The sequence below is a fragment of the Hyperolius riggenbachi genome, chromosome 10, assembly GCF_040937935.1.
Source record: "Hyperolius riggenbachi isolate aHypRig1 chromosome 10, aHypRig1.pri, whole genome shotgun sequence".
In the NCBI taxonomy this organism is placed as follows: Eukaryota; Metazoa; Chordata; class Amphibia; order Anura; family Hyperoliidae; genus Hyperolius; species Hyperolius riggenbachi.
Genome location: NC_090655.1, coordinates 4,074,315 through 4,102,312, shown reverse-complemented (window position 1 = coordinate 4,102,312; position 27,998 = coordinate 4,074,315). Strand labels below are relative to the sequence as shown.

The following is a 27,998-nucleotide window of genomic DNA, read 5'->3' as shown; positions in this document are numbered from 1 at the left end:
CACACACGACTTCACACTCTTAAAATATTTTAATTTAACAAGTACAAAAAAATTTGAATGGAACGTAAAGAGCACTTAAAGTGAAACACAGTAAAACTAACAATTTCATTTCTAGGAAACATAAAATAGTGACAAGGAACAGAAAATACAAAAATGAAATGTACAAATTCCTCCCGTCTCTGGGAATTCTGTAGAAGCCGCAGTCCTGGGAAGACAGAGCAGAGAGAGCTGCAGGAACCCTGACCTGCCCAGCATCTGCATGCTTTATACTCCTTCCACCCCCTCAACCAGCGACTTCTCACCGCACAAAGTGGGGAAATGTACTTGGACTGTTGTACGGATAGCTTGCATAAGAGCAACCAGCCAGGCTTCAGCTACTGAATGGAACACGGAATCTTGTTTGGTCACCCCAAGAAACTGCTACCCTTTCATTGTTTCCAAGCACCCACCTTGATAATCAAGCCCTGCTTTGACACCGAGATACCCCCACCCTTCACAGTGGTGACCTCACGGGGCAGTTATTGTACACAGCTGCTTAGACTGGTGGCTACTGGTTCACCACAAATGGTGGTCAAGCCCCCGAATCTCTCCTCCAGTTCCAGTACTTCACATCTAGAGAAGGTCTACTGCACATGGTGGCCAGCCCTGGCTCTCTCCTCCAGTTCCAGTTCTCTACATCTAGAGAAAGTCTACTACACATGGTGGTCAGCCCTCGCTCTCTCCTCCAGTTCCAGTGCTTTACATCTAGAGAAGGTCTACCACACATGGTGGCCAGCCCTGACTCTCTAGCTATGGATAAGACGTTACTTAATTCTTTAGATGTACATCAGGTCTTTCACACATGATAGCCAGGGATTTTTTTTCCACTTACAGATGTTTACTTTTAGAGAAGGTCTACCACACATGGCGTCCAACACTGGAGATGACGGGGGCGAGTGTGATGGACAATTAGTGGTCAGCCAACTCTTGCGCAGAGCTCCCCGGGAAGATCTTGTAAGAGGATAATGTTAGGGGGAAGATTAGGGTTATGTTTTGGGAAAGGGTTCATATATGGGGGAGGGGGGGGGGGGGGAAGACACTGCAGGAGGTCATTGCTTCCTGGTTTGGAATATCAACCACACCCCCTGGTGATGTAATCACCTAGTGTCTGCACTAATACTGAGACCAGACGGGTGGGAGATACCATACAAATGCTAGTCAGATTCTGATCCAAATGTGTGGACTCATTGGGGGCTCAACAAAGCCCTATTTTTGACAGTACGTAATACGGTTGAGGTAGTATGGCTATTTATAATCTACTTGCACTTTAAGGGCTTTGGGTAATGTCGGACAATGACATGTGCCTAAGAAACCAAATCTACTAGTGCCACATTTATCTGTACTGTGTTTTTAGAGAGCGAGTACATGATCAGCAGACAAGCATCAGAGAGCGAGGCATGATCAGCAGACAAGCATCAGAGAGCGAGGCATGATCAGCAGGCAAGCCTCAGAGAGTGAGGCATGATCAGCAGACAAGCCTCAGATAGCAAGGTATGATCAGCAGACAAGCCTCAGAGAATGAGGCATGATCAGCAGACAAGCCTCAGAGAGCGAGGCATGATCAGCAGACAAGCATTAGAGAGCGAGGTATGATCAGCAGCCAAGCATCAGAGGGCGGGGCATGATCAGCAGCCAAGCATCAGAGGGCGGGGCATGATCAGCAGCCAAGCATCAGAGGGCGGGGCATGATCAGCAGCCAAGCATCAGAGGGCAGGGCAAGATCAGCAGCCAAGCATCAGAGGGCCAGGCATGATCAGCAGCCAAACATCAGAGAGCAGGGCATGATCAGCAGACAAGCGTCAGAGGGCGGGGCATGATCAGCAGCCAAACATCAGAGAGCAGGGCATGATCAGCAGAAAAGCATCAGAGAGCGGGGCATGATCGGCAGACAAGCATCAGAGAGCGGGGCATGATCGGCAGACAAGCATCAGAGAGCGGGGCATGATCGGCAGACAAGCATCAGAGAGCAGGGCATGATCGGCAGACAAGCATCAGAAGGCGAGGCATGATCGGCAGACAAGCATCAGAAGGCGAGGCATGATCAGCAGACAAGCATCAGAGGGTGGGGCATGATCGGCAGCCAAGCATCAGAGAGCGGGGGATGATCGGCAGACAAGCATCAGAGAGCGGGGCATGATCAGCAGACAAGCATTAGAGAGCAAGGCATGATCGGCAGACAAGCATCAGAGAGCGAAGAATAATCGGCAGACAAGCATCAGAGAGCGGGACATGATCAGCAGACAAGCATCAGAGAGCGGGGCATGATCGGCAGACAAGCATCAGAGGGCAGGGCATGATCAGCAGACAAGCATCAGAGAGAGGGGCATCATCAGCAGACAAGCATCAGAGAGCGGGGCATGATCAGCAGACAAGTATCAGAGAGAGGGGCATCATCAGCAGACAAGCATCAGAGAGCAGGGCATGATCAGCAGACAAGCATTAGAGAGCGGGGCATGATCAGCAGACAAGCATCAGAGAGAGGAGCATGATCAGCAGACAAGCATCAGAGAGTGGGGCATCATCAGCAGACAAGCATCAGAGAGAGGGGCATCATCAGCAGACAAGCATCAGAGAGTGGGGCATGATCAGCAGACAAGCATCAGAGAGAGGGGCATCATCAGCAGACAAGCATCAGAGGGCGGGGCATGATCAGCAGACAAGCCTCAGAGGGCGGGGCATGATCAGCAGACAAGCCTCAGAGATTCACATAATTCATCGTCTTACGTTTGAGGAGCCGGGATGGGTCGGTTCCCCTTTTAGTGGTTGCTTGTTGGCAGCTCTGGTGAGTGAGTACCCGCCCACAGTCTTATACCTCATTTAGAAAGCCGATGCCTTGCACTGGTAAGGGGTCTTCTACCTCATTTAGAAAGCCTATGCCTTGTACTGGTAAGGGGGTCTTGTACCACACATCTGTGATTTCTATTCTATGCTCGCTATCCACTAGTCATGTTGCATTTATCCCAATGTTAAAGACAGAAAACAAAATAAAACTTCATATAAATAAAATTCATCTGGCCCGATAGGTTATGCAACAATAAAGTCTTATATTGCAAGGATGGAAGTGTTCTTCACGGGAATCCAAGGCGGCGGTTTCCACGTCAGGCCGTCTCCGTACGCAGAGTGAGACGATGGAAGGATGACTCGAGTGACCCAATGCCTGCGGAGACAGAGAGGAATATGAAGTGTCTGATAACATGGCTGCCCATATTCACAGCTGTGTATCCTCTTCACATTTATCAGGCCTTTCAATAAAACCCAAAATTGAAAGCGGTAAAGTAACAGCAATTGGGTCTAGAAGCAAGATTAGGAGGAACTGTTACGGAGATGCTATTAACAGAGTTGGTGCAAAATGTATGATAATTGTATGGAAATATATATTGCATATTTTGCATTGACTCATATACTGGCATTTTCAGTATGGAGAATGTGAAAGGCCACCAAAACTGTTGATATGATCATTAACTTCAGGAAGAACGCCCCCACCCCACCTCCAATTTACAGTGATGGCACGGAAGTCAAAAAAGTAGCCTGCATCTGCCTTCTAGGCCCAACCATCTGAAATGACCTGAGCTGGAAGGCAAACACCGCCCTCACCCAGACGAAAGACCAACTTTTCTTTCTACGCCAAATGAAGTTCAGCATGGCCCAAGAACTTCTGATGAGTTTCTACTCCTCCATCCTGGTTTGGTATGCCGGATGTTCCACCAGCGACAGACACAAACTACAGAGGGTCATCAGATCGGCAGAGAGGATAATTGAGAAACCACTTCCACCCTCTGAACCGCCTCTACAACTCCAGACTGCACTCTAGAGCACTGAAGATTACAAATGGTCCCTCTCACCCAGGCCACCGCTTCTTCAGTCGGCTCCCATCAGGCTGGAGGGTTCTGGGTCATCTCCACCAGGACGTCTAGACACAGGAACAGTTTTTTCACCTCGGCTGTCTACCTCTGTTTTCGGCCACCGGGATCCCCATGTCCTCGCTATTATTCCGGGTACCCGGCGGCCAATCAGTGCGTCGGTGGCAGCGTGACTAATTTTAAAACGGACCTGAACTTTTTTGGGGAAGAAGAAAAAGAGTGAGCCATGTATACATGTATGTATGTGTATGTACATACATGCATATGTGTACACACACACACACACACACACACAAACACGTATATACATACGTACATGTGTGTATGTATACATACATGGCTCACTCTTTCTTCTTCCCCCCAAAAGTTCAGGTCCGCTTTAAAATTAGTCACGCTGCCACCGACGCTCTGATTGGCCGCCGGGTACCCAAAATAATAGCGAGGACATGGGGATCCCGGTGGCCAAAAACAGAGGTAGACAGCCGGGGGAGAAGCCTGGGGACAAAATAATGGAAACACCTAACATTTTGGCATCATAAACTTTTAAAGGAGTTCTGTGTAATGAAAAAAGTAAAACGAGCTGACACTTACCTGGGGCTTCTATCAGCCCCCTGCAACGGTAACGTCCCGCGCCGTCCTCTCTTGATGCGCCGTTCCCCACCGCCGGTTCCCGTGTAATCACGCAAGTGATTACACTGAGCTGCGTGGCCGAGCCCTCTCTTCCGCACGCGTCAGAGCTTACTGCGCAGGCGCAGTACAAGAAAACTTCGTACTGCGCCTGCGCAGTAAGCTCCCGATGACACGAACGGGAGCGCGCATTATTCGTCTGTCGTCAGACGAATAATGCCGGGTGCCGGCGGCGGGGAACGGCAGAGCGGAGGACGACGGTGTGGGACATTACTGCTACAGGCGGCTAATAGAAGCGCTAGGTAAGTGTCAGCTTGTTTTACTTTTTAACTAGCACAGAACCCCTTTAAGCAATCAAAACTTAACATATGTAAAAACATTTTTTGTTTATTATTTTTGTTATTTGGTATGTTTAATTAAAATAATTGTTTTGTACAGATATTTAAACCAAAGTTGGTTATAATTTATAAAAATGGCAGATCTCTCAGACTTTCAAAGAGTCCAAATTGTTGGTGCTCGTATGGCAGGCGCTACTGTAACAGAAGCTGCCCAAATGCTTGGCATTTTAAGAGGTACTGTCTCAAAAGTAATGACTGCCTTTGAAAGAGAAGGAAAAACGTCCTCAGCGAAGCACAGTTGTGGCCAAAAGTCGAAGTTGTCTGAAAGAGACCGTCGGACTCTAAACCGAATTATTAAAACAGCTTGCAAGACCACGGCTCCTAAAATCATTGCAGAGCTGAACACCTACAGAACCCAGTTTCCACAAAAACTGTTAGTCGGGAGCTGCACAAATATGGATTCTAGGGAAGAACTGCAATTTGAAACATTTATCTTTGAGAGCAGAGGTTTTCTAAGCGTTTAGAGTGGTGTAGAAACCAACAGAATTGGTCCCTCAAGCAGTGGAAAAATGTGATTTTTCTCTGACGAATCATTGTTTACCTTATTTCTGCCCTCCGGCCGAGTGTACATTTGGAGACAGCCGAAAGAAGCATTTCATCCAGACTGCCTTCTCCCAACCGTAAAACTTGGCGGGGGTTCTGTGGTGATCTGGGGTGCTATTTCTTGAAAATCCGCCGGGCCAATGATTTCCCTTCATGGAAGAATTAACAGCCGAGACCATTTAGGAATTTTGGGCGACCAAGTTCATCCTATGGTTCAAGAACTGTTTCCGGAGGGGAATGACATCTTTCAGGATGATAATGCCCCAATCCATACAGCTAGAATTGTTAAAGAATGGCACGAGGAACATTCTAATGAAGTTGAGCATCTCATCTGGCCACCACAATCCCCAGACCTCAACATTATTCAGCATTTATGGATGTTATTAGAGATTCAAGTAAGAAGTCGATTTCCGCTGCCATCGTCTCTAAAAGAACTGGAGGGGGTTTTAACTGAAGAATGGGCTAAACTTCCTTTGGAAACAATTCACAATTTGTATGAATCAATGCCTCAGAGAATTGAGGCTGTAATTGCCGCAAAAGTTGGACATACACCATATTATAATATATTTTGTTGATTCTCAAGGTGTTTCCATTATTTTGTCCAACCCCTGTATGTGACCCACATAGGTACAGACCGCACGAACATGGCCCCACAGAGATGTACAGTATGTATGTATATGTATGTAAGTATGTTTGTATGCGTGTGTAATATATATATATATATATATATATATATATATATATATATATATATATATATATATATATATATATATATATATATATATATATATATATATATATATATATATATGCAGGGTCCCGCTAGCCACTTCAAGCAAAATAGACATTTCTAAACGTCCTATTTGTGCACCATTAGCATAAATAGGACATTAATATAAAGTGTATTTTACTATAGGAGAAAGGTACTTTTTTTTTATATGAATGTAACATTTTTGCTGTAATTGTCCTTTAATGTGTGTTTTGGCTATAGTTCCTCTTTATTGTGTGTGTGGATGTATGTAGTGTTCGTATGCGTGGTTCATATACTGCCAGGTGTATTCTTGTCTGAGGAGCAGCGATACAGACATATCACCATATCTCAGGACTTATCTCAGCTGCTGTTATCGGTTCTCAGGGCAGGTGCTCTTTATATGCCCATCATGGACAGCAGTACTGCATGGACATGACTCTTCTGTGTATGAAAACATAGTGTGTGACCAGTAATGAAATCACTTACATTTTTCTCTGTACACCAAAGAAGAGTTTCCAGTTGCTGCAGCGGCCGTAGCTATATGGATTGTAAAATACCTGCAAAATGAGGAACGAGAGAGTTATGACAGGTTCTCGAACAGAAAATACACAAGATTAAAGGATACCTCTGCAAAACACATACAGGAAGCCGTCCACCCTCGCTGCCCCCAATGCTGCAAACTGGGGATGGGGGAGGCCGCGTAATACTGTTAAAGTGAGGGGTGGGATTAGCTTTTGCTTAGGACCCCATATTACTTAAACCAGCCCCGCTACATGTTGTGAAAACACTCTCATTTACTGTTAAGCTACATCACACATCATACACACTGGCGACCTGTCGCCGCAACACGCGCGTGCCACGTGGTTGCGGCGACAGCCATACCTCGTGTGTATGCACCATTAGATTAGGGGTACATCAGTAAGAGATCATATTTAACCTCCAACTTAAAGATAACATCAGGCTAAAAACATAAAATCAGCTTTACTCACCTGGGGCTTTCTCCAGCCCCTTGCAGCTGACTGGGCTATGCTGATCGCTCCGCTCTCCGCCGCCGACCCCCGGAAGTAGTTCTGCGCCTGCGCAGTACACCGCGGACAACGTGGCGAGTCATGCTATCCTTTCTTTGGTACTCAAGTATCAGACTTGTTGGTTGGACTGACAGGATTGGATGCAAGTCCCCAGATGTCCCTCTGCGCATTATATATCAGGTTAGATAAGTGAAGAGCATTGTTGCAGCCTCTACAGAAGCGCACCCGTGCGAAACGGCCGTAAAGCTCTCTATCCCTGCACCCACCGCACCTTGCACTCTATAACTTTCCGGTATGTGTAACTGTATACAGGAACCGCATGTTTACGCACAAGTCTATTAAAGGTTATTTATAGCAGAGCCGGCATCCTACTTTCTCCTTTGAAATACAGATGCCTCTGCAGCCTGAGCACATGTACCCGTTGTTGCACCGGATGTTTGAGTTTTGACACCCCTCTCCCCCACCCTCACTGTTGAACTGCAGTGCCAGCGCTTTAGCCTTCTCCTACTCACTCCATAAGTAAAGACCAACCCGCATTCTGAGCCCCCCACATACTGCAGATTTACAACACAGTAATGTACAGGATGTTGCATTGCTCATGTATCTATGCTTCCCATTGTTGTATGTTTTGCACATTGTACAGCGCTATGGAATATGTTCGCGCTCTAAAAATAAAATATTATTATTATTTACCTTTCCTTTGCTCTGCAGTCTCTTCCTCTCCTTCTTGTTAATGTGTCTCTCTATGCTGGTCTCTCCTCGGGTGATGAGCATGGCGTGCCACAATGTGAGCGCTCCGAGGGCCAGAGCCACCGAACTGCAGGGAGAGACAGGCACTGATCAGCTGTTACCTGCCCCCCAACACTCAGTACACCGGCTGTCCTCCATCCCCCAACACTCAGTACGCCAGCTGTCCTCTATCCCTGTGACGCTCAGTACGCCGGCTGTCCTCTGTCCTTCCGACACTCAGTACGCCAGCTGTCCTCTGTCCCCCCGACACTCAGTACACCAGCTGTCCTCTGTCCCCCCGACACTCAGTACACCAGCTGTCCTCTGTCCCCCCGACACTCAGTACACCAGCTGTCCTCTGTCCCCCCCAACACTCAGTACACCGGCTGTCCTCTGTCCCCCCGACACTCAGTACACCAGCTGTCCTCTGTCCCCCCGTCACTCAGTACACCAGCTGTCCTCTGTCCCCCCAACACTCAGTACACCAGCTGTCCTCTATCCCCCAGACACTCAGTACACCGGCTGTCCTCTGTCCCCCCGTCACTCAGTACACTGGCTGTCCTCTGTCCCACCGACACTCACTACACCAGCTGTCCTCTGCCCCCCAGACACTCAGTACACCGACTGTCCTCTGTTCCCCCGACACTCAGTACATCCGTTGTCCTCTGTCCCCCTGACAGTACACCAGTTGTCCTCTGTCCCCTCCTAAATCAAAAAGCATTTAGAGTGGTTCAGGGGTGAATTTTCTGTAGTATAGTGGATGTGCCATTAGAATGAGCTCTCCACAGACTGACACTAGAGGGAGCGTGCGGGTGTCCAGTAATAAGCTATGCAGAGGTGCGGGGGTCGTACCTGCACAGGACCCAGAGGTAGATGATACACTTGTGGAACACTCTCTCCCTGAAAGTGAAGATGTGCTCTGAAGACTCGTGGCTGAATGTCTACGGAAAGCAGGGGAAAACAGATCATTCTTATATATAAATAAATGAAATAAAATCATTAATGTGTCAAAATTTCATCTACACATCTCCCACGTTTAGAGGTTCTGCACTGTGGAGAGGGGGCTGGCATACAGGCAAGTCCCACCCTTCCCCGTACCACCTGGTCATAGCCACTCCTCAAAGGCCTGAAAAGGAGGGCAGGTAGGGAGGTTCATACAGCCACACCCCATTCCCATGGGAAACAATGCATTATGCCCCCACATGGAAGCAACGGCGGGTTGGTCTACCACAGAAACGTATCTCTCAGGGATGTCCAACTCCAGTCTCCAAGGACCAAGGTCCTCACACATTTTTGGCAAATTAATTGATGGGACTGTGTGGTTTATCAAGTAGTACACATTTCTCCATCCACCCTAAACACCGACATGGATATGACACCTGTGCCGTAGATATGGTCACCTCAAGAGGTAGCTCCTCTGTGACGAGGCCGGTGCTCTGCCTGGGGATCTAGGTATCAGATTGATTTATTTTTTTGTTAGGAGTGGGGAACATGGGGAGGTGCATTAGGGAGTGGAGGTGGGTGTAGCTATGAGGAAGCAAACAGAGGTTAAAGTTTTGGTTGGAGTTTTGTAGGACACCAATGACCACTCAGCACTGACTTCAGAGTTTTCAGTCCAGGTACTTATCCACATGAGCTTCAGGCAGTGACTAAACACAAAGACTCAACTTCTGAGGCAGCAGCTTGTACCCCAAACCAGTGAGAAAGGATAGTGCATATTGCCTGTAGCAACTACACAAATTCTACTCATTCTTCCCCATTACACAGCGGGAAAATGAAAGACAGATGCCTGCTAAATGTTATGGCCAACATGAATGGTTCTTCAACAAGGACAACAGAGTTAGAGAAATAGGTGTGAAGTATCAGGCATCCCGGAGGAGAGGGCTCAGGAACATAACATCTATAAACACAGACTGAACAAGGGAAGAGAGGCGGGAGCAAGTGGGAAGCCATGTTTAGTGCATGAGGGAAGAGAGGCGGGGACAAGCAGGAAGCCATCTTTAGTGCACGAGGGAAGAGAGGCGGGGACAAGCGGGAAGCCATCTTTAGTGCACGAGGGAAGAGAGGCGGGGACAAGCAGGAAGCCATGTTTAAAGTAGTCTTGGCATTGGGGGAGGGGGGGGAGGGGGCTCTAGTGGTGGGAGGTGGTAATGGATATACACAGAATGAATGTGGGAAGAGAGGCGAGGACAAGCGGGAAGCCATGTTTAGTGCAGTCTTGGCATCAGAAGCATTGGGGGCTCTAGTGGTGGGAGATGGTAATGGGCAATATACACAGACTGAACGTGGGAAGAGAGGCAGAGACAAGCGGGAAGCCATGTTTAGTGCAGTATTGGCATTAGGGGGGGCTCTGGTGGTGGGAGGTGGTAATGGGCAATATACACAGACTGAACGTGGGAAGAGAGGCGGGGACAAGCGGGAAGCCATGTTTACTGCAGTATTGGCATTAGGGGGGGCTCTGGTGGTGGGAGGTGTTAATGGACAATAAGCGTTCATGCTTATGTTAGGACATCGGACACACAGGTGACAAACACGGCCCACCTCGTTGCCTGCAAGCGACAGCCTCTCCTTGTTCTGGTGCTTGATTTTCTGATGAGAGGAAAACATGACCGGAGTTACTTTAAGTCTAGGTCTTCAGTCTCCGCCCTGGGAGGCGGTTACAGCCGGCTAGTAGAGATGGTCAACTAGATGCTAACAACTCTGGCTTACATTCAGACTTAAAGCAAACTGTATGCAGCTTGAAATTGGGCAACTCAAATGCACTTCCTGCTGATTTTGATTGGCACAATACTAAGCTTCATACAATTTGCATGCAAGTCAGAATTATTTGCATCTGATTGACTGTCTTTATGAAGACATCCTATTCAGGGGGCATGGCAATAGTTATGGTCCGTACAGACGGCTGGAGACTGCGGTCATCACACTACTCATCCCAGAGTGCAATGCTGCTAAGTGCACCGCCCACTTTCTCTTTGTGGTACATTATCCTGTGGCGGGAATCATGTGCTTCCTCTGGTCCTGATTATTGTTATGTTTGGAAGCTGGTGCGTTCTCTAAGGACTCGCCTCTGAAGACCCGGTATCTGACTGTAAACCAACAACAGTCTTTGTTTTTAAAGGAATATGCACCAAAACCTTGATTTTTTTTATAGATGGACTACCTGGTGTTGTAACTGGAATTGGTCTTTCAGTGCCAATTAAAATCTAAGTTTTATCTACTTGCAAGTTTATTGGTCCCAAATCACTCATGTATATACTGTATGTGTTGTATTCATAATCAATGTCTTGTTAAGAGGGAGTAGAATGTTGTACCGTGTCAGCCATCAGTAAAAGCAAGAAGCTTTGAATTAGGAGGATACCATTTATTCGCCAACTTAACCACTTAACGACCGCCTAACGCCGATAGGCGTCGGCGGGTCGTTAGTGGTATAGCATGGAAACGGCCGCTCCATGCCAGTTCACGGAGACTGCCTCCGTGAACAGTGTGCGAGCCGCTGATCGCGGCTCGCACGCATAATGTAAACACGCGGGGAAGGAATCCCCGCTGTTTACATCACACGGCGGTGCTGCGCAGCAGCGCCGTGACGTAGATCGGCGATCCCCGGCCTCTGATTGGCCGGGGATCGCCGGCATCTGATAGGCAGAAGCCTATCCTATCAGGCGCAGGACGGATATCCGTCCTGCGCCGCTCAGAGGAGACGGGAGAGGGAGGGAAAGCCGGGGAGCCCGGAAACGCTGCGGAGGGGGGCTTTGAGGAGCCCTCCCCCCGCAAATCAATAGTAGCCGGCGGCGATCAGACCCCCCCTGCAGGACATCCCCCTAGTGGGGAAAAAAGGGGGGGGGGGGAAGTCTGATCGCCCTGCCACATTCCTGATCGGTGCTGCGGGCTGTAGAGCCCACGCAGCACCGATCATTGCAAAATCCCCTGGTCCTTAAGTGGTTAAAAGAATAAGTGTAAGCTTTCGGCTGTTCCACCCTCATCCGACTCAAATCCTATACAGGACTCGAGTCTGATGAGGGTGGAATAGCGGAACGATTAGGCTTATAAGTTGGCCAATAAATGGTATCCTCCTTATTCAAAACTTCTTGGTTAAGAGCGAGTGGACAACAGAAACTTTACAGGACAACTGGAACGCTGGGAATACACCATGAGATTTTTCAGCAGATTTACTTTCCATTCGTTTTTACGATTGATTTTTTTTTTCTGATCGAATTCCATTCACTTCTATGAAAAATTGATCAGAAAAACGGAAATTATCAAATCATCTATCTGCCAAAAAATCTCATGGTGTATTCCCAGCATTATGAGAGGGATTTGGAGGATGCCATGATTTATTTATTTACTTTTATACAATACCAGTTGCCTGGCAGCCCTGTTGGTCTATTTGGCTGCAGAAGTGTCTGAATAACACCAAAAACGAGCATGCAGCTAATCTTGTCAGAAACACCTGATCTGCTGCATGCTTGTTCAGGGCCTATGCATAAAAGTATTAAAGGATCAGCAGGACAGCCAGGCAACTGGTATTGTTTAAAAGGAAATAAATATGGCAACTTCCATATCCCTCTCGTTACAGTTGCCTTTTAAAAGGACACCAGAAGTTAAAGGGACATGGAGGCTACCATACTGCCTTGCTGATCTTCTACATTTACCCATAGCCCCTGAACAAGCATGCAGCAGATCAGGTGCTCTGACTGAAGTGTGACTGGATTAGCTGCATGCTTGACAGATCAGCAGGACAGCCAGGCAACTGGGATTGTTTAACAGGAAATAAATATGGCAGCCTCCATATCCCTCTCACTTCAGGTGTCTTAAAGTGTACCCGAGAGGGGCGATTACCAATAAAATATACATACCTGGGGCTTCCTTCGGCCTGATCTCTCCCTCGCCGTCCTCTCCTCCCTCTCCATTCGCCTGCAACTGGCCCCGGAAATTCCACCAGTCGGGGCCAATTGGCACATGCGCAGTCCGGCCAGGCGCGCTCCCTTGTCTTGCTCCTGAAGCTGGGTGCATTCTGTGCCTGTGCAGGAGCAAAACACTCCAGGTGACGTGAACACTGCGGGAGCGCACACATGCTAGGCTGCGCATGCGCAGCTGGCCCCGGACCGGAGGACTTTCCATGGCCAATTGCAGGCATATGGAGAGGGAGAAGAGGACAGCGTGGAAGTAATCAGGCCGGAGGAAGCCCCAGGTATGTATATTTTATTGGTAATCGCCCATCTCAGGTTCCCTTTAACTGCCTTTATTTGCCTCTAAGGCCTCAGCCACACTATAAGTGCTTTTCTGAGCGCATTGTGATTAATTTGCGCTTTCCGGGCACCTTCGCTGCCACAGCCATTCACTTTCATTAAAAACGCAGTAAAAATGGCAGCGATCACGTAATCGCATACGCAAAAAAATTGCAGCGATTTTTACTGCGATTTTAATGAAAGTGAATGGGAGCGATTTTTAAAAAGCTAATCAATGGCTGAGCCCTGACAAGCGCTCAGAAAAGCGCTTATAGTGTGGCTGAGCCCTTACTGTATAGTCAATCCAATCCTACAACCATATTGGTTCTCTGAAGGAATAGCCCAGGGCTATACGTGTTATTGGGGGACGGGGTGGCGAGTCGAGCAATGGGGGCAGGAAATCTACACGTGGAGAGGGATTCTGGCAAATGACGAGTTTTGGGCGGACCATTTAATTGCCTAACAAGTGACCTGCTCCTGCCCGAGACTTCAGTCCGTAGATAGCAGGGGAGAGTCTCACCTCAATGGCTGCGTAGGCGTCTCCGAACATGACGCGGCTGCTGATGCTGCAGTAAATGCATCCCAGAGTCATGAAGAGGCAGAAGGAGAAGAAGTAGCGGTGGTTGTAATGTCCCACGCAGTTATTCAGCCAGGCTGGGGAGGAGGCGGAGTTAAGGAACCTGCTATGCACAACACATCAGCCAATCACACCTCACTGTAATAAAACTCCTCCTCTCCAATACCGCCCACAAAGATCACACATCAGAAAGGATGGTTCACTGAGCTGCTCAGAAAGGTAATGAACACATGACATGTTCAGCCAATCAGATAAACTGATGGAATCTTCTAGAAAACGAACATCCAGATAAGGGATAGGCAGAACTGCCGAATGTGACTGAATTTTAAATTTTGCATGGAATTCACCATTTTAGATTGCTTGAAGGATGAAGTAAACAAAAAATTGCGGGTAAAATCTGACAACTGGGTAGCATGGTGGCTGCGATTAGCACTCTTGCCTGCACGGAGTTTGCATGTACTGTGGGTTTCCTCCAGGCACTCCGGTTTCCTCCCACATCCCAAAAACATACAGATAAGTTAATCGGCTTCCCCCTAATTTGGCCCTAGACAACACCACACAGTGGCGGGGGTAGAAATACTCACTTGCCGGCGGGTCCTGCATGCGTGTACTGGCTACTTTCTTCTTCCTGTTCTTGCGTTCCATCACCTTGTAACCTCGCCCAGGGGAACAGGAAGGAGAAAGAAGTAAGTAATTCCCATGCGCAGGACCCGCTGGCAAGCGAGTATTTATTTATCCCTGCCGTTGTTCATGCCAGGGCTGTGGAGTCGGTACAAAAATCTTCCGACTCCAACTCAGACTCCGACTCCTCAGTTTATAAAACCACGACTCCGGGTGCCCAAAATTGCCCCGACTCCAACTCCACAGCCTTGGACTACCCAAAATGGCCCCGAATCCGACTCCTCGACTCCGACTCCTTACTCTAATACTTAACAGGGCTGTGGATTTTGTACAAAAATCATCCGACTCCAACTCCCGACTCCCCAGTTTATGAAATAAACGACTCCAACTCCGACTCCCCAAAATTGCTCCGACTCCTCGACTCCAACTACACAGCCCTGGTTCATGCGCCCGCCGCTTTGTCGCCCCGCCCCCCGAAAACCAGTAAACCATGATTGTGCATGGTATGATTACCATGCACAATAAAACCGCGGTATACCGGTGTACCGGTGCACCACGGCAACCCTAATTCAGACAAAACTGCAACCGAAGAGATCAGCAGGGTTGCCAGGCAACTGGTATTGTTTAAGAGGAAATACATATGGCAGCCTCCATAGCCCTCTCCCTTCAGGTGTCCTTTGACAGTTTTCTAAGGAAAGCAAGTAATCTCTACACCGCTCATGAAAGGATACGACAGTGATGATCCATTTTCAGAATACACCTATGGGGAGAAAACAGATTATTTAGAAAAGTAAACCTTATAATGCTCATTATGCAAACTCCTCCTCTTCCCCTTCACCACCCGCCACACGCTCTCTGCACACACCCCTCTCCCATCTCTCTGTAGAATCCACTCCTCACATTCATCTATACAGGACTTCTCAATGGTTCCTTGTCTACTCTAAGTTGCCCTTGTCGTGTCCGATAGAACCTCCATATCGGTATGAGCTGCATTTCATCACAGGCATGCCCAGAATGAACTCTGTATTCTCTGAAATGGCTGAAGACCAGAGACTTGCGCAATTGGGACATCTTTATCAGCTTGTGCTGCTTTTAGTGTACTTTCAATGAGATATGCCTAGAACCCCAGGCAGGTGAAACAACACCCTGCTTCTCAGACAGCACCCCGCCCCACAGACAGTGATCTGCCCTTAAGGCAACACCATGCCACCCCCTCAGACTGCGACCTGCACCTCAGACAGTGATCTGCCACCCCTCAGATAGCAGCACGCCTCCCCACAGACAGCGGCATGCCACTCAGACACACAGCGCCTCCCCTCAGACAGCACCACACCTCCCCTCAGACAGCGCCATGCCTCCCCTCAGACAGCGCCCTGCCCCACAGACAGCACCACGCCTCCCCACAGACAGCGCCATGCCACTCAGACACACAGCGCCTCCCCTCAGACAGCACCACGCCTCCCCTCAGACAGCGCCATGACTCCCCTCAGACAGCGCCATGCCACTCAGACACAGAGCACCTCCCCTCAGACAGCGCCCTGCCCCACAGACAGTACCACGCCTCCCCTCAGACAGCACCACGCCTCCCCTCAGACAGCGCCCTGCCTCCACTCAGACAGCGCCCTGCCTCCACTCAGACAGCACCACGCCTCCCCTCAGACAGCGCCCTGCCCCACAGACAGCACCACGCCTCCGCTCAGACAGCACCAAGCCTCCCTTCAGACAGCGCCATGCCACTCAGACACACAGCGCCTCCCCTCAGACAGCACCACACCTCCCCTCAGACAGCACCACTCCTCCCCTCAGACAGCACCACGCCTCCCCTCAGACAGCACCACACCTCCCCTCAGACAGCACCAACCACGCCTCCCCTCAGACAGCACCACGCCTCCCCTCAGACAGCACCACGCCTCCCCTCAGACAGCACCACGCCTCCCCTCAGACAGCGCCATGCCACTCAGACACACAGCGCCTCCCCTCAGACAGCGCCCTGCCCAACAGACAGCACCACGCCTCCCCTCAGACAGCACCACGCCTCCCCTCAGACAGCACCACGCCTCCCCTCAGACAGCGCCATGCCCCTCAGACACACAACGCCTCCCCTCAGACAGCGCCCTGCCCCACAGACAGCACCACGCCTCCCCTCAGACAGCACCACGCCTCCCCTCAGACAGCGCCTCCCCTCAGACAGCGCCCTGTCCCACAGACAGCACCACGCCACCCCTCAGATAGCAGCACGCCTCCGCTCAGAAAGCACCATGCTACCCCTCAGATAGCAGCATGCCTCCTCTCAGACAGCGCCATGCCACTCAGACACACAGCGCCTCCCCTCAGACAGCACCACGCCACCCCTCAGATAGCAGCACGCCTCCTCTCAGACAGCGCCATGCCACTCAGACACACAGCGCCTCCCCTCAGACAGCACCACGCCACCCCTCAGATAGCAGCACGCCTCCGCTCAGACAGCACCACGCCACCCCTCAGATAGCAGCACGCCTCCTCTCAGACAGCGCCATGCCACTCAGACACACAACGCCTCCCCTCAGACAGCACCACGCCACCCCTCAGACAGTGCCCTGCCCCTCAGACACCACCAAGCCTCCCCTCAGACAGCACCACGCCTCCCCTCAGACAGTGCCCTGCCCCTCAGACAGCACCACGCCTCCCCTCAGACAGCACCACGCCTCCCCTCAGACAGTGCCCTGCCCCTCAGACAGCACCACGCCTCCCTTCAGACAGCACCCTGCCCCTCAGACAGCGCCACGCCTCCCCTCACACAGCGACCTGCCCCTCAGACCATGTCACCCAAGTACAGCTGCAGGAGATGAGAAGGTAAGGTGGTAGGGCCTCCCCTCAGCTGCAGAGGCTGTACCCTCAGTAATTACACCTCTGCATTATGTGTGTGTGTGTGTGGGGGGGGGGGGGGGGTCTGTTTGTACTATCAGGTATACCCTGGATCTGAGCTGCTCAGAGGGGAGGTGTGATTTTTGTCCGTTATAGGTTATAAACCACTGAGCAGCTCAAATCACAGCTCTGTACGATCTATAAAAAGTGGAGGGTATTAATTTCTGCAGAAGTAGAAGCTGCAATTTATTTATAGTTATCAAGACCTCTGCAGCCAGGGGGTGTGAAAGAATGTCTAATCTTCTCCCGCAGCAGAGCGATAGAGCATTGCCATAAACATAGAACAACTCTCCACACTCCATGGAATAATCCGGGGAGGCATCAGCACACATACAGAAGGAGTATAATACCTCCTAAGCAGAGGTTTAAAGCTAAAAAATGAAAGTCTAAACCAAAGTATTGTGAAATCAAAGTAAGATCTGCAAGATCATGCCTTACAATTATTTTGTTTAATAGATTTAGTGTAAAAGACATTTTACACTGGTTCTTTTTTTGCCTTTGCCGATGAGTTTTTGCCTTTGCCAATGAGGCTGTGATCTTGTGAGAATACAGGATTACAGTCACAGCATGGAGGAAGGAGGGTAGTGGTGATGTTTACCAACTACAAAGCAGGGCCCTTCCTGCTGTCTCCTGGAAAGATATCTGGGTGGCCCTGCTTAACCCTCCTTCCTCCATGCAGTGACTGTGATTGGAATAAACATCTGCCTCTGTTCAGTCTACCAGTGTGGGCCCAGCATCAGATTACAGGCTGAAGGGCAATACCTGGAGTGATGAGATCAATACAGGGTTGCTGGTTGGACTGTGTTACAGAGGAAATAGGTGTTTATAAATGCCGGTGTTGTGTCCGATTGTTGTGCCTGTGGATTTGTGCTCCCCACATGCGCAGTAATGGACTGTGCGGCCACAGTTTCTATTGAATGATGCTGCTGGTGGTAAAATACTAAATATCTCCGCTCCCACACCTCTTACACTCCCCAAATTTTCAGGGTAGGGAGAGGATCCCCCGAACGACCTCTATGCAAAATTGCAGCCCCCGAGCCCCTCTGCTTCCCAAGATAGTTTTCTCTAATCTATCTTCTGAACCAGCGGGGCTCGGGGGCTGCAATTTGGCATAGAGGTCGTTCGGGGGGTCCCCTCCCTACCCTGAAAATTTGAGGAGTGTAGGATGTAAGGAAGCAGAGATATTTAGTATTTTACCATCAGCAGCATCATTAACTTCACACTGAGCATGCGTGCTACTCAGTGTGGGAGGAGCTTCCGGGCAGCGCATTCAGACATTACACCGGACTAAACGGGTGGCTTTTCAGTTTGGACTGAACTCCAGGGTTGGAGATTCCCTGATTGGGTGGGGCTGGGAGTTCCAAAGTGTAGGGGCAGCATGACAGAAGGCTTTCTCCAAAGGTTTTGAAATGAACTGTGGGGGTGACCAAGTTCTTAGATTGATCTAAGATGGGGGGGGGGGGAATTGGGGGATTGATGCAGTTACAACAAATCCTTCGGGTATTCTGGGCCCAGATTTCCTATAATGATGGCTGGGGGTGCAGTAACCTCCTAATCCTCACTGATAATGGTTTATACATGTCACCTGGCTTACCTGTTACAGATGCTGCAGTGGTGCGTCCGGGCGGGCTTTGGTGCAATGCATTTCCTGCATACTGACACGGAGGGAATGTCTTTCTGGGCCTTCTGCAAAGAAGCAACAACAGCAAATCAGAAAACTAACGGCATGTGCTCAGGATTAAAGTACTACGCCGCAGTGCTGCCAACTCATCCCTTTAAAAAGAACCTGAGGTGAGAGAAATATGAAGGCCAACATATTTCCATTTAAACAATGCACATTGCCTGGCTGTCCTGCTGATCCACTGCCTCTAATACATTTAGCCACAGCCCCTGAACAAGCATGCATCAGAACAGGTGCTCTGACTGAAGTGAGGCTGGATTAGCTGCATGCTTGTTTCAGGGTTGTGAGTCAGACACTACTGCAGTCAGAGAGGTCAGCAGGACTGCCAGGCAACTGGTATGGTTTAACAGGAAATAAATATGGCAGCCTCTATATGGCTCTCACCTTGTGTACTTTTTAAATATGGACACTTATGATAGTGGCTAGTTAGATGCAGTTTAGGCATGTGTAAGTAGCCCCGGAACCTGGATCGCTTAGATGTGTCAAAAAACTTAAAGGGATGCTATATTGTCAAAATAGCTCTATAGAGTAGAGAGAAAGGAGGCTTTTGTTGTGGATCTCCTAAAACCCGTATATCCCTGGCCTAACACCCTCCCTATAACCAGATAATAAAATCTGCCAATAAATTATAGTCTAATGTCCCATTCATATTCTAAAGCGGTTTTGGGGTGTGGGAGGAAACTAGAGTGCTTGCAGAAAACCCAAACAAGGAGAACATACAACCTCCGCGCAGATAGTGTCCTGGCTCAGAATTATATTGGGGCCGCAGCACTGCAAGGAGAGGTCCAAGGGACAGGAAATATCATCTCTACTATGTACATCGCTACAGAAGATGTTGGTGCTGTACATAAATACATAATAATAAAGCAGAACTGCACACCAAACTACTCCTTTTCCTGCTTTGGGCATCATGGGGAAAGTTTACAATCAAACAATTGCTGGGAAACTTTATAAGCGCAGCCAGATGATGTAAAGATTACCAATAATTTATACCTACAGCCCAACGTGCTGTGAAAGGGGCTGCCCAGCTCACTGCTGTCCTGTAAACGGGATACAAATCATTCTGAGCTGATGCAGAATTATGCCAATGTATGCAGCTTGAAATGAACCAATGAAATTCCAGTTTGGCAGGATTCGATTGGTCCATTTTCAAGCTGCATTATTTGCATATCATTGCCCACCCCTCGGCCAGCCAGGCTGCATACGGACACATTACCTGCGGTGGATATCCGGGGGGCGTGGTTATCGCCTTGTAATAATGAAACACGATCATCAGGAGATTCCAGTGACCGTAGGTGACGTGCCAGCAGATCCATTCTATGGAATAGGTTTGCAGGATCAGGGGCAGGACGCAGATGTAGACGATCAGCACGATAGAGCTGGTCAGAATAATCACCAGGGCCACAAACACCTGAAACAAACAAGGATAAGGTCAGTTTCTATCTATCCTGCATAAAGGCCGGGGAAACAGGACTAGGAGCGCAAAGCAGCTTCATCCACTTATAATGAACGCACTGTCCGCACTAAGGCCTCGGCCAGATGGCAGCGGCTCCACAAGCAAATTGTCAGTTTCTATCTATCCTGCATAAAGGCCGGGGGAACAGGACAAGGAGTGCAAAGCAGCTTCATCCACTTATAACAAACGCACTGTCCGCACTAAGGCCTCGGCCAGATGGCAGCGGCTCCACAAGCACACGGTTCTTAACTAGTTAACCACAAAGGGGTTCTTCCTCTTCTGGAATAGTGCTCCTCCCTTTCATTCAACAATGAATTTGCCACTACTTATCACAACAAAAGATCTAGATCTTAGTTTTTTTCGCCACCAATTAGGCTTCCTTTGGGAGGTACATTTTGCTAACAATTATTTTACTCTAAATGCATTTTTCCAGGAATAAAAAAAAAAATTGGAGAAAAAAAATAAATCTGTTTTTGGCCATTATAGTTTTAAAATAAAACTTTGTACTATGGATAAAACATATACATTTCATTTTCTCATTTGTCCCAGTTATTACAACCGTAAGAGTGAGGGAGGTAAGGGGTTAATTTTAATGAGAAATATATGTATTTTTATTAAATGAATGTATTGATGTGTCATTTTTTCTATTTGACCACTAGATGTCCCCCTCCCCCCAGTTTATTCCTCTGTGCACTGAACGGTATACAGAGGAAGTAATGCATGTGTTACTTTCACTTTTGTCAATGACCGCAGGCATCTCATTGATGTCGGGGATCATTGACACAGGTACTTAGATCTGTGAATGGGTCCTCTGTTCCCATTCACTAATCTCCATACTAACGGGCAGCGACAAGAACTTGCACAGGAGCGAGCAGGGAGCGCGCACAACGGCTAAAGACGAGTATCTATGTCCCTGGGTCTTCAGATGAAGTCCTGCAGGGTGTAGATATACTGCACCCGGTGCAGTAACTAGTTGAACCGGTAAAATTATATTTTGCTGCAGTACACCAAGGACAAAGGGGGACAGATGTGACACAGTGAGGACACTGGAGGCAAAGGAAAGGAATAGAGAAGGTACAGGGGACAGAGATGGCACAGTGTTTTGACACATGGACAGATTCAGGTTATCAATGAACCTACAGTCTATCACATTCACTAACTGGGCACTATCTGTACAGGACAGCTGCAAAATTGATTTTTCAACCACTGTACAAAGTGATTTTACAGCGGTTTAACTACGCAAAACCACCTGCTCTACTCATAACGGCTTGTGCTAATGGAAATCGCACGACAACCAAACAAATTTAGGCACGCACCATCCCAGCGAGCGGCTGACCATCCCTGCATAGGTAGGACTCCTTCCTTCTACTGTATGGTGGTTTGTCATCTCTCACATTGGTTTTATTGAACAGCGCTTTCACTGTGGTGTTTTCATACGGTTTGCTATACAGTACTAATAATTGTCCCTTTTCACTTTCTTGTGACCCTATTTAGTCACTGATGCACTTTTGGAAGTCTCACTTCTGTTCTTTCATTACCTGCAATAGCACTTTCTTATGTACTCTTCATTAGGAGCTGAATTCATTTCTTGCATATCTATGGATTTATAGGTTTGAACAACCGCACTAGCACTTATTGATGAATAAGTCCTGCAGGCATATATCATTGTGGGTTATTTATGACTGTGTTATCTTTTGATTTATAATGGTTCATATTGGCCCCTCACCGCCATTGCATATCATTGTTTTTAGATGTTTATCATGGAGGTATATAATAAAGGTCTGTTATTATTCTACTCGGAGTAGTGCGGCATTTTGCAGCTATTGCTTTTGTTTTGGTTTGTACTAATGGAAATCAGAATCGCTACACATATCATTAGCACTAAACATAAAGAGAAACTCTGACCAAGAATTTAACTTTATCTCAATCAGTAGCTGATACCCCCTTTTACATGAGAAATCTTTTTCTTTTCACAAACAGACCATCAGGGGGCTCTGCATGGCTGATATTGTTGTGAAACCCCTCCCACAAGAAGCTCTGAGTACCGAGGTACTCCTGGCAGTTTCCTGTCTGTGAACCTTGCTGCATTGTGGGAAATCACTGTTTACAGCTGTTTCCAACTGCCAAAACAGCTAGCAGCAGCTACATAACCTGCCAGCAGTAAAAATGTCACCATGTGATAAATGTCAGAATATAAATCAGGGACTTAAAATATTTTACAATGGGCAAACACTGACTAAATCATTTATACATAATTACTGTAAAAATGAAGCACTTTTTTATTACATTATTTTCACTGGAGTTCCTCTTTAAGAAGTCTTTAAAAATAACTAGAAATCTCTCCGGAAAATGCTGCAAAAAAAAAAAAAAAAAAAATTGTGACAAAAGCGCTAAAGTGATTTTGATTCCCAATTCAATTTCTAGTGGGCCCCAGCCCCTTAGAAATGGCCCAAACCAAAACTGAAATGTTGTATAAACTTCCTTAAAACACACATCAAAGACAAACCAAGTACTACTTACCACACCAAACCACCTGGTCACATGATCCACCAGCCAATAAATGGGCTCAAACAGAGACTCGATGACCACGTCGCTGTTGGTGAAGGAGTTATAGGACAAGGAGACGAGGCAGAGGCGGCAATAGCGGAGGTAATCGGCAATGAGGCTGACGTAAGACAATTTCCTTCTGTGTCCCAGACGAAGGCACCTCAGGAACACACGCCGGATGTTTCTCATTCCCACCACTCATTACCTGGACACACGAGAAGAAGGACATCAGACACAACCTGTGTATACGTAAGGATGTTGCCAAATGCTGCTGAATAAAAGGGCTACCTAAGGTGAGTCATCTTTGGCTAAACTACCTCCTGAAACGATAGGAAGCTGAACCTGGTCCCTCATCGCTATAACTCACTTCTCAGCTCACCTTCCTCCATCACCGGCTGTCCTCGAGGACCTCCAAATGTCCTACCGCCAATATCACTCCTTCCTTCATTAATCTTACACGAGACATCTAACGTTATCGGAGAATCTGTAATCTAATCAATTGGGGCAGCTGCTGTGTCACCATCTCACAGTATCCCGTTGTGGGTCACGGTGTACATATCAGTCAGTAAGACTACCCACCAGCTAGCGTTACCTCATCACCAGCAATGTAGCTGTGGGTCAGGTTCTGCCAATTCCTCTAACTCCAGTGGTAGGGAATTCCACAGCCTATAGAACAGGGGTCTCAAACTCAAACTTTACCTGGGGGGCCGCAGGAGGCAAAGTCAGGATGAGGCTGGGCCGCATAAGGAATTTCACAATCGCGGTACATCGCCGCCTCTGCCCGCCCCTCTCACTCTTCCTTCACAGAGAGGGGCGGGGAGAGGCGGCGATCCGTGCGGGGATTGACATCAGGAGGGGCAGAGCTGAAGCTGAAAGCTCTGCCCCTTCCAAGAAATGCCGGCGGATTGCCCCCGAGCGATTTGGGGGCTCTGCAGCCCTCGTTTAGAGGCGGGAATGCAGAAGATTACTTGGGAGCACTGAAGCGAACTATAAGGAAGCTTTTGCCGGCGAGGGCCACAAAATATTGTATCGAGGGCCGCAAATGGCCCGCGGGCCGCGAGTTTGAGACCCCTGCTATAGAATGAAGGAAACCAGGGGCCAAATGGTGTAGTATTGTTAGTTCAGGAATAGAAGGAAATTAATGTGGGTAATAAATAGCCACAAAAGTGGGTTGCAATCGTGTAACCACAGTGTTCTCCCCAGGCTCTTTTAGCCGGGCGCTCCACCCAGCTAGTTTTGGTCAGCACCCGGCTGTCATCGGCTCACCTCCTCCTAGGCTATAAGCAGAGTTGCGCACAGAAGCACCAGCCCTGCATTCTCTCATCACGCCCCACCCGGCTACTATTACATGGCACCCGGCTGGAAAACATTTCTGGTGAGAACACTGAACCACCATATGTACATGTGGGAATATAAGCGCTCCCGCTCGGTATGTCGGATCCTCCTGGGTCCCGGTGTTCCGGCTCCTCCTGGGCTTCTTACTATTTGTGGAAGACCATAAATAGTGCAGAAATACACCTCTGAAGAGGTGCGGAAAAAGGGGATTTATGGGTGTTGGGGAGGCGCTCCCCAAAAAATTTATAAATTCTGGAGTGGGTTACTACACAGAATAATGGGTATGAAAAAGAGGAATCTTACCACTTACGATGATTCAAAAAACAGAAATTGGGAAAGGAAATCTTTATTAAAAAAAAAATTGGCTGTAGACAACACGTTTCACGGGTCTCTGCCCGCTTCCTCAGGTCAATGCAAGAAAAACACCGGAAACCAAATATACATATAGTTGGCTAAGTCCATACAATTATTCAGGATACCCAATTGTATATTACTGATCCTGGTTACAGCATCAGAAAGCCCTTCTATAGGTTATATATTGGTATATAACCCCACCCTACCAGTGATGTTTTGCCTATGCTATTTATTAATGCAGCCTTCTGCCCCAGAGCACTCAGAGACCTGGTGTGGTTTCTACTTACTTCGGAACACACAACAAACATACATTCCCCAGAGATTACCTGACAGGGCTAAAATGTTGCCATCTGTGTTAAATGTAAGAACGTAAATCAGGGAGAGGAAAGATTTTACAATGGGCAAACACTGACTGAGTCATTTATAAAGGATTGTTGTAAAATACAAGCAATTTCATTTACAAAGTGATTTTCACTACAGTTCCTCTTTAAAACATCCCCGTTACGCACAAAACGTTAAATAAGGAAACAGGTCAAACAAGAAAATCAGGTTTCAAGCAGTCTTCTAACTGGTAGCTCTAGGCAACCACACCCCTTCTACACGGAAACTATAATGCTGTATTACACCTATTTTACATTATAACAGTGTTCTCCCCAGAATTTTTTTCCAGCCGGGTGACATAAAAAAGTGGCCGGCTGGGGCACCAGGGGGGAATGCAGAGCCAGTACAAATCTACTCACAGCATAGGACAGCCGGGTGGCTCACCAAAATTAGTCGGGTGGAGCTCCCGGCTGAAAGAGCCTGACGAGAACACTGTTATAACCATTTTGACACTTCTTGTAAAAATATGTATTTTTCACAATGCACAGCTTGAGATTTTACATAGAACATACAGACTTGTTGCGTTTGTGTACGCTGCTATGTTGTGGGGGTTGCGCACGCCATTATGTTGTTTCGGTTGCGTGCGCTGTCATGTTGCGTTTGCGAACGATGTAATGTTGTGTAAACACAATAAAATTCTGCATGCTGGCATGGGAAAAAAACAGAGCTGGTATGGTTGAGGTGACCCAGTGAGAAAGTCCATAAGGGGCATTTCTCCAATCACAGAACCCTCTAAGACTTGAAGCACTCTAATTGGCAGAATAGTGTGGGCTTATTATTACTACAACCTCGAAGTTAGAACGGGTGCCGTCCACTTAGTCATGTTAGCAGAATTTCCCTGTGGACGTCCTCCGTGTCACTTAAGCCATACCACCTCCAAAAAAAACATGGCACAAGCCCATCTGCAAGACCATAAGCGTGAGAGAACCCTTTAGCAAGATTGCACCAGAGCCCGACACCTACTCAAAGCAAACCAGTGGGTGTTTAATGACCATAGAGAGGTATAGGATCCGGGAACCAGTCTCAACTCCTTAAACCGCCAATTTCTGTCAACATCTTCCTCAGAATTGACAGACAACAGGAGAAAGCAGTGCTGCCTTTTACAGGTTCCCCCACTTTGTCTAGTCGTACTGCATTACCGTCACAATCTAATAGCCCCTCAGTGGGGATCACAGTCTAAAGGCCCCTCCTCAGTGGGGAGCAGGTCTCCATCTAACAGACTCTCAGCGTGAAATGGCAATCTAATTGCCCCTTGGTGGGGGGTCACAATCTAACAGCCCCTCGGTGGATGGTCCTAATCTACCAGTCCCTCGTTAGGCAGTGGCAATCTGATTGCACCAAATGGAGGTCACAATCATGACAGCCCCTGGGGGTCACCAACTAAGGGCCCCTTGATGAGGGTCACACCTCAGTGGGGTGGGGGTCACCATCTAACAGCCCCTTGGTGGGCAATGGAAATCTATTTGCCCCTCAGTGGGGTCACAATCTGGGGGTCATAGTGTGGGTTACCATCTAACAGCCCCTCAGTGGGCGGTGGCAATCTACTTGCCCCTTGGTGGGGTCACAATCTGGGGGTCACAGTCTAAAGGTCCCTCCTCGGTAGGTTTTTTTTTTTTTTTTTTTTTGGGGGGGGGGGAGGGGTCACAGTCTTACAGCCCCTCCTCGGTGGGGGTAACAGTCTGAAGGTCCCTCCTCAGTGGGGTGGGGGTCACAGTCTTACAGCCCCTCCTCAGTGGGGTGGGGGTCCCAGACTTACAGCCCCTCCTCAGTGGGGTGGGGGTCCCAGACTTACAGCCCTCCTCAGTGGGGTGGGGGTCACAGTCAGAAGGTCCCTCCTCAGAGGGGTGGGGGTCAGTCTTACAGTCCCTCCTCAGTGGGGGTCACAGTCTTACAGCCCCTCCTCAGTGTGGTGGGGGGCCCAGTCTGAAGGTCCCTCCTCAGTGGGTTGGGGGTCACAGTCTGAAGGTCCCTCCTCAGTGGGGTGGGGGTCACAGTCTTACAGCCCCTCCTCAGTGGGGTGGGGGTCACAGTCTTACAGCCCCTCCTCAGTGGGGTGGGGGTCCCAGACTTACAGCCCCTCCTCAGTGTGGTGGGGGTCCCAGTCTGAAGGTCCCTCCTCAGTGGGGTGGGGGTCCCAGACTTGCAGCCCCTCCTCAGTGGGGTGGGGGTCACAGTCAGAAGGTCCCTCCTCAGTGGGGTGGGGGTCAGTCTTACAGTCCCTCCTCAGTGGGGGTCACAGTCTGAAGGTCCCTCCTCAGTGGGGATGAAGGATGTCAGTGGGACAGATGGTACCCGGAAGAGGAGAGCAGCTGCCGGGACAGCCAATCACAATGCTGGAGTCATGTCACAGCTGTCAGCTGATAGATGGTTGCTCTGGGTAACGGCTCTGCTCCTCCCCCCCGTGTGTGTGACTGGCGAGCTCCCCTCACCTGCCTGGCAGCGTCACACAGCGGGAGACGGCACTGTCCTCTGGCTCCCCATTCCCTGCACTATCCGGATGTCATTCCACTCAGCCGGTGCCATCCTCACTGCGCGCACGCGCACTGCAAACCGGCTCAGCGAGCACTGCCACAGCGCATGCGCAACACGCACCTGCCTGCCCGCGTCTCTCGCACTTTACACAGCGCATGCTCACCACATGACAATCAGCATCACTGCGCAGGCGTAATACGCAGCTGCCTGGCCTCGACTCTCACTCACTGGTACTGCGCATGCGCTCAGCATTCAATGGCTTTCTATGGCAGCTGTTTACAGGTGTTGGGGCTGTGGGCTGGATGCGCTAACCTAGGTGTCAGCATAATGGCTTTCCTCTCCTGTATATACATATTTTCAGCACTTTGTAATGGAAAAAGTACCAAAAAGTAGGTAGAAAAAATACCAGCGAAAGTGCTTTAATTATTTTCTTGCACTTTATTTTCTTTCAAAGTGCAATATGCGTT

General features: G+C 48.7%; 1 protein-coding gene across 4 annotated transcripts; it reads right to left on the bottom strand.

The window, feature by feature from the left end:
• Positions 1–37: 37 nt before the first annotated feature.
• ZDHHC16 (zinc finger DHHC-type palmitoyltransferase 16) lies at positions 38–27,615 on the bottom strand. Of its 4 annotated transcripts, none has more exons than XM_068258718.1 (11): positions 27,489–27,613; positions 22,963–23,194; positions 20,203–20,397; positions 18,900–18,991; positions 15,133–15,161; positions 13,724–13,857; positions 10,520–10,567; positions 8,831–8,919; positions 7,943–8,066; positions 6,708–6,778; positions 38–3,196 (listed from the first exon to the last, which is right to left on the bottom strand). In XM_068258718.1, exons 2-11 carry the CDS (start codon positions 23,176–23,178, stop codon positions 3,082–3,084), a joined length of 1,113 nt encoding a protein of 370 aa, XP_068114819.1. In that variant the 5' UTR covers positions 23,179–23,194; positions 27,489–27,613; the 3' UTR covers positions 38–3,081. The 4 variants fall into 4 exon arrangements, with proteins under 4 accessions (XP_068114819.1, XP_068114820.1, XP_068114821.1 ...); XM_068258719.1 differs by having other exon boundaries at positions 27,493–27,613; XM_068258720.1 differs by lacking the exon at positions 27,489–27,613 and adding an exon at positions 26,023–26,650.
• Positions 27,616–27,998: the final 383 nt, after the last annotated feature.

Coding starts and splice junctions, on each gene's coding strand:
- ZDHHC16 (XM_068258718.1), bottom strand. CDS start 23,178: ATGAGAAACATCCGGCGTGTGTTCCTGAGGTGCCTTCGTCTGGGACAC. Junction 15,162..18,899: donor CACTGCAGCATCTGTAACAG/GTAAGCCAGGTG, acceptor TTCTCCCCATAG/GTGTATTCTGAAAATGGATC. Junction 13,858..15,132: donor GAAAATGGATCATCACTGTC/GTATCCTTTCAT, acceptor CCTCCTCCCCAG/CCTGGCTGAATAACTGCGTG.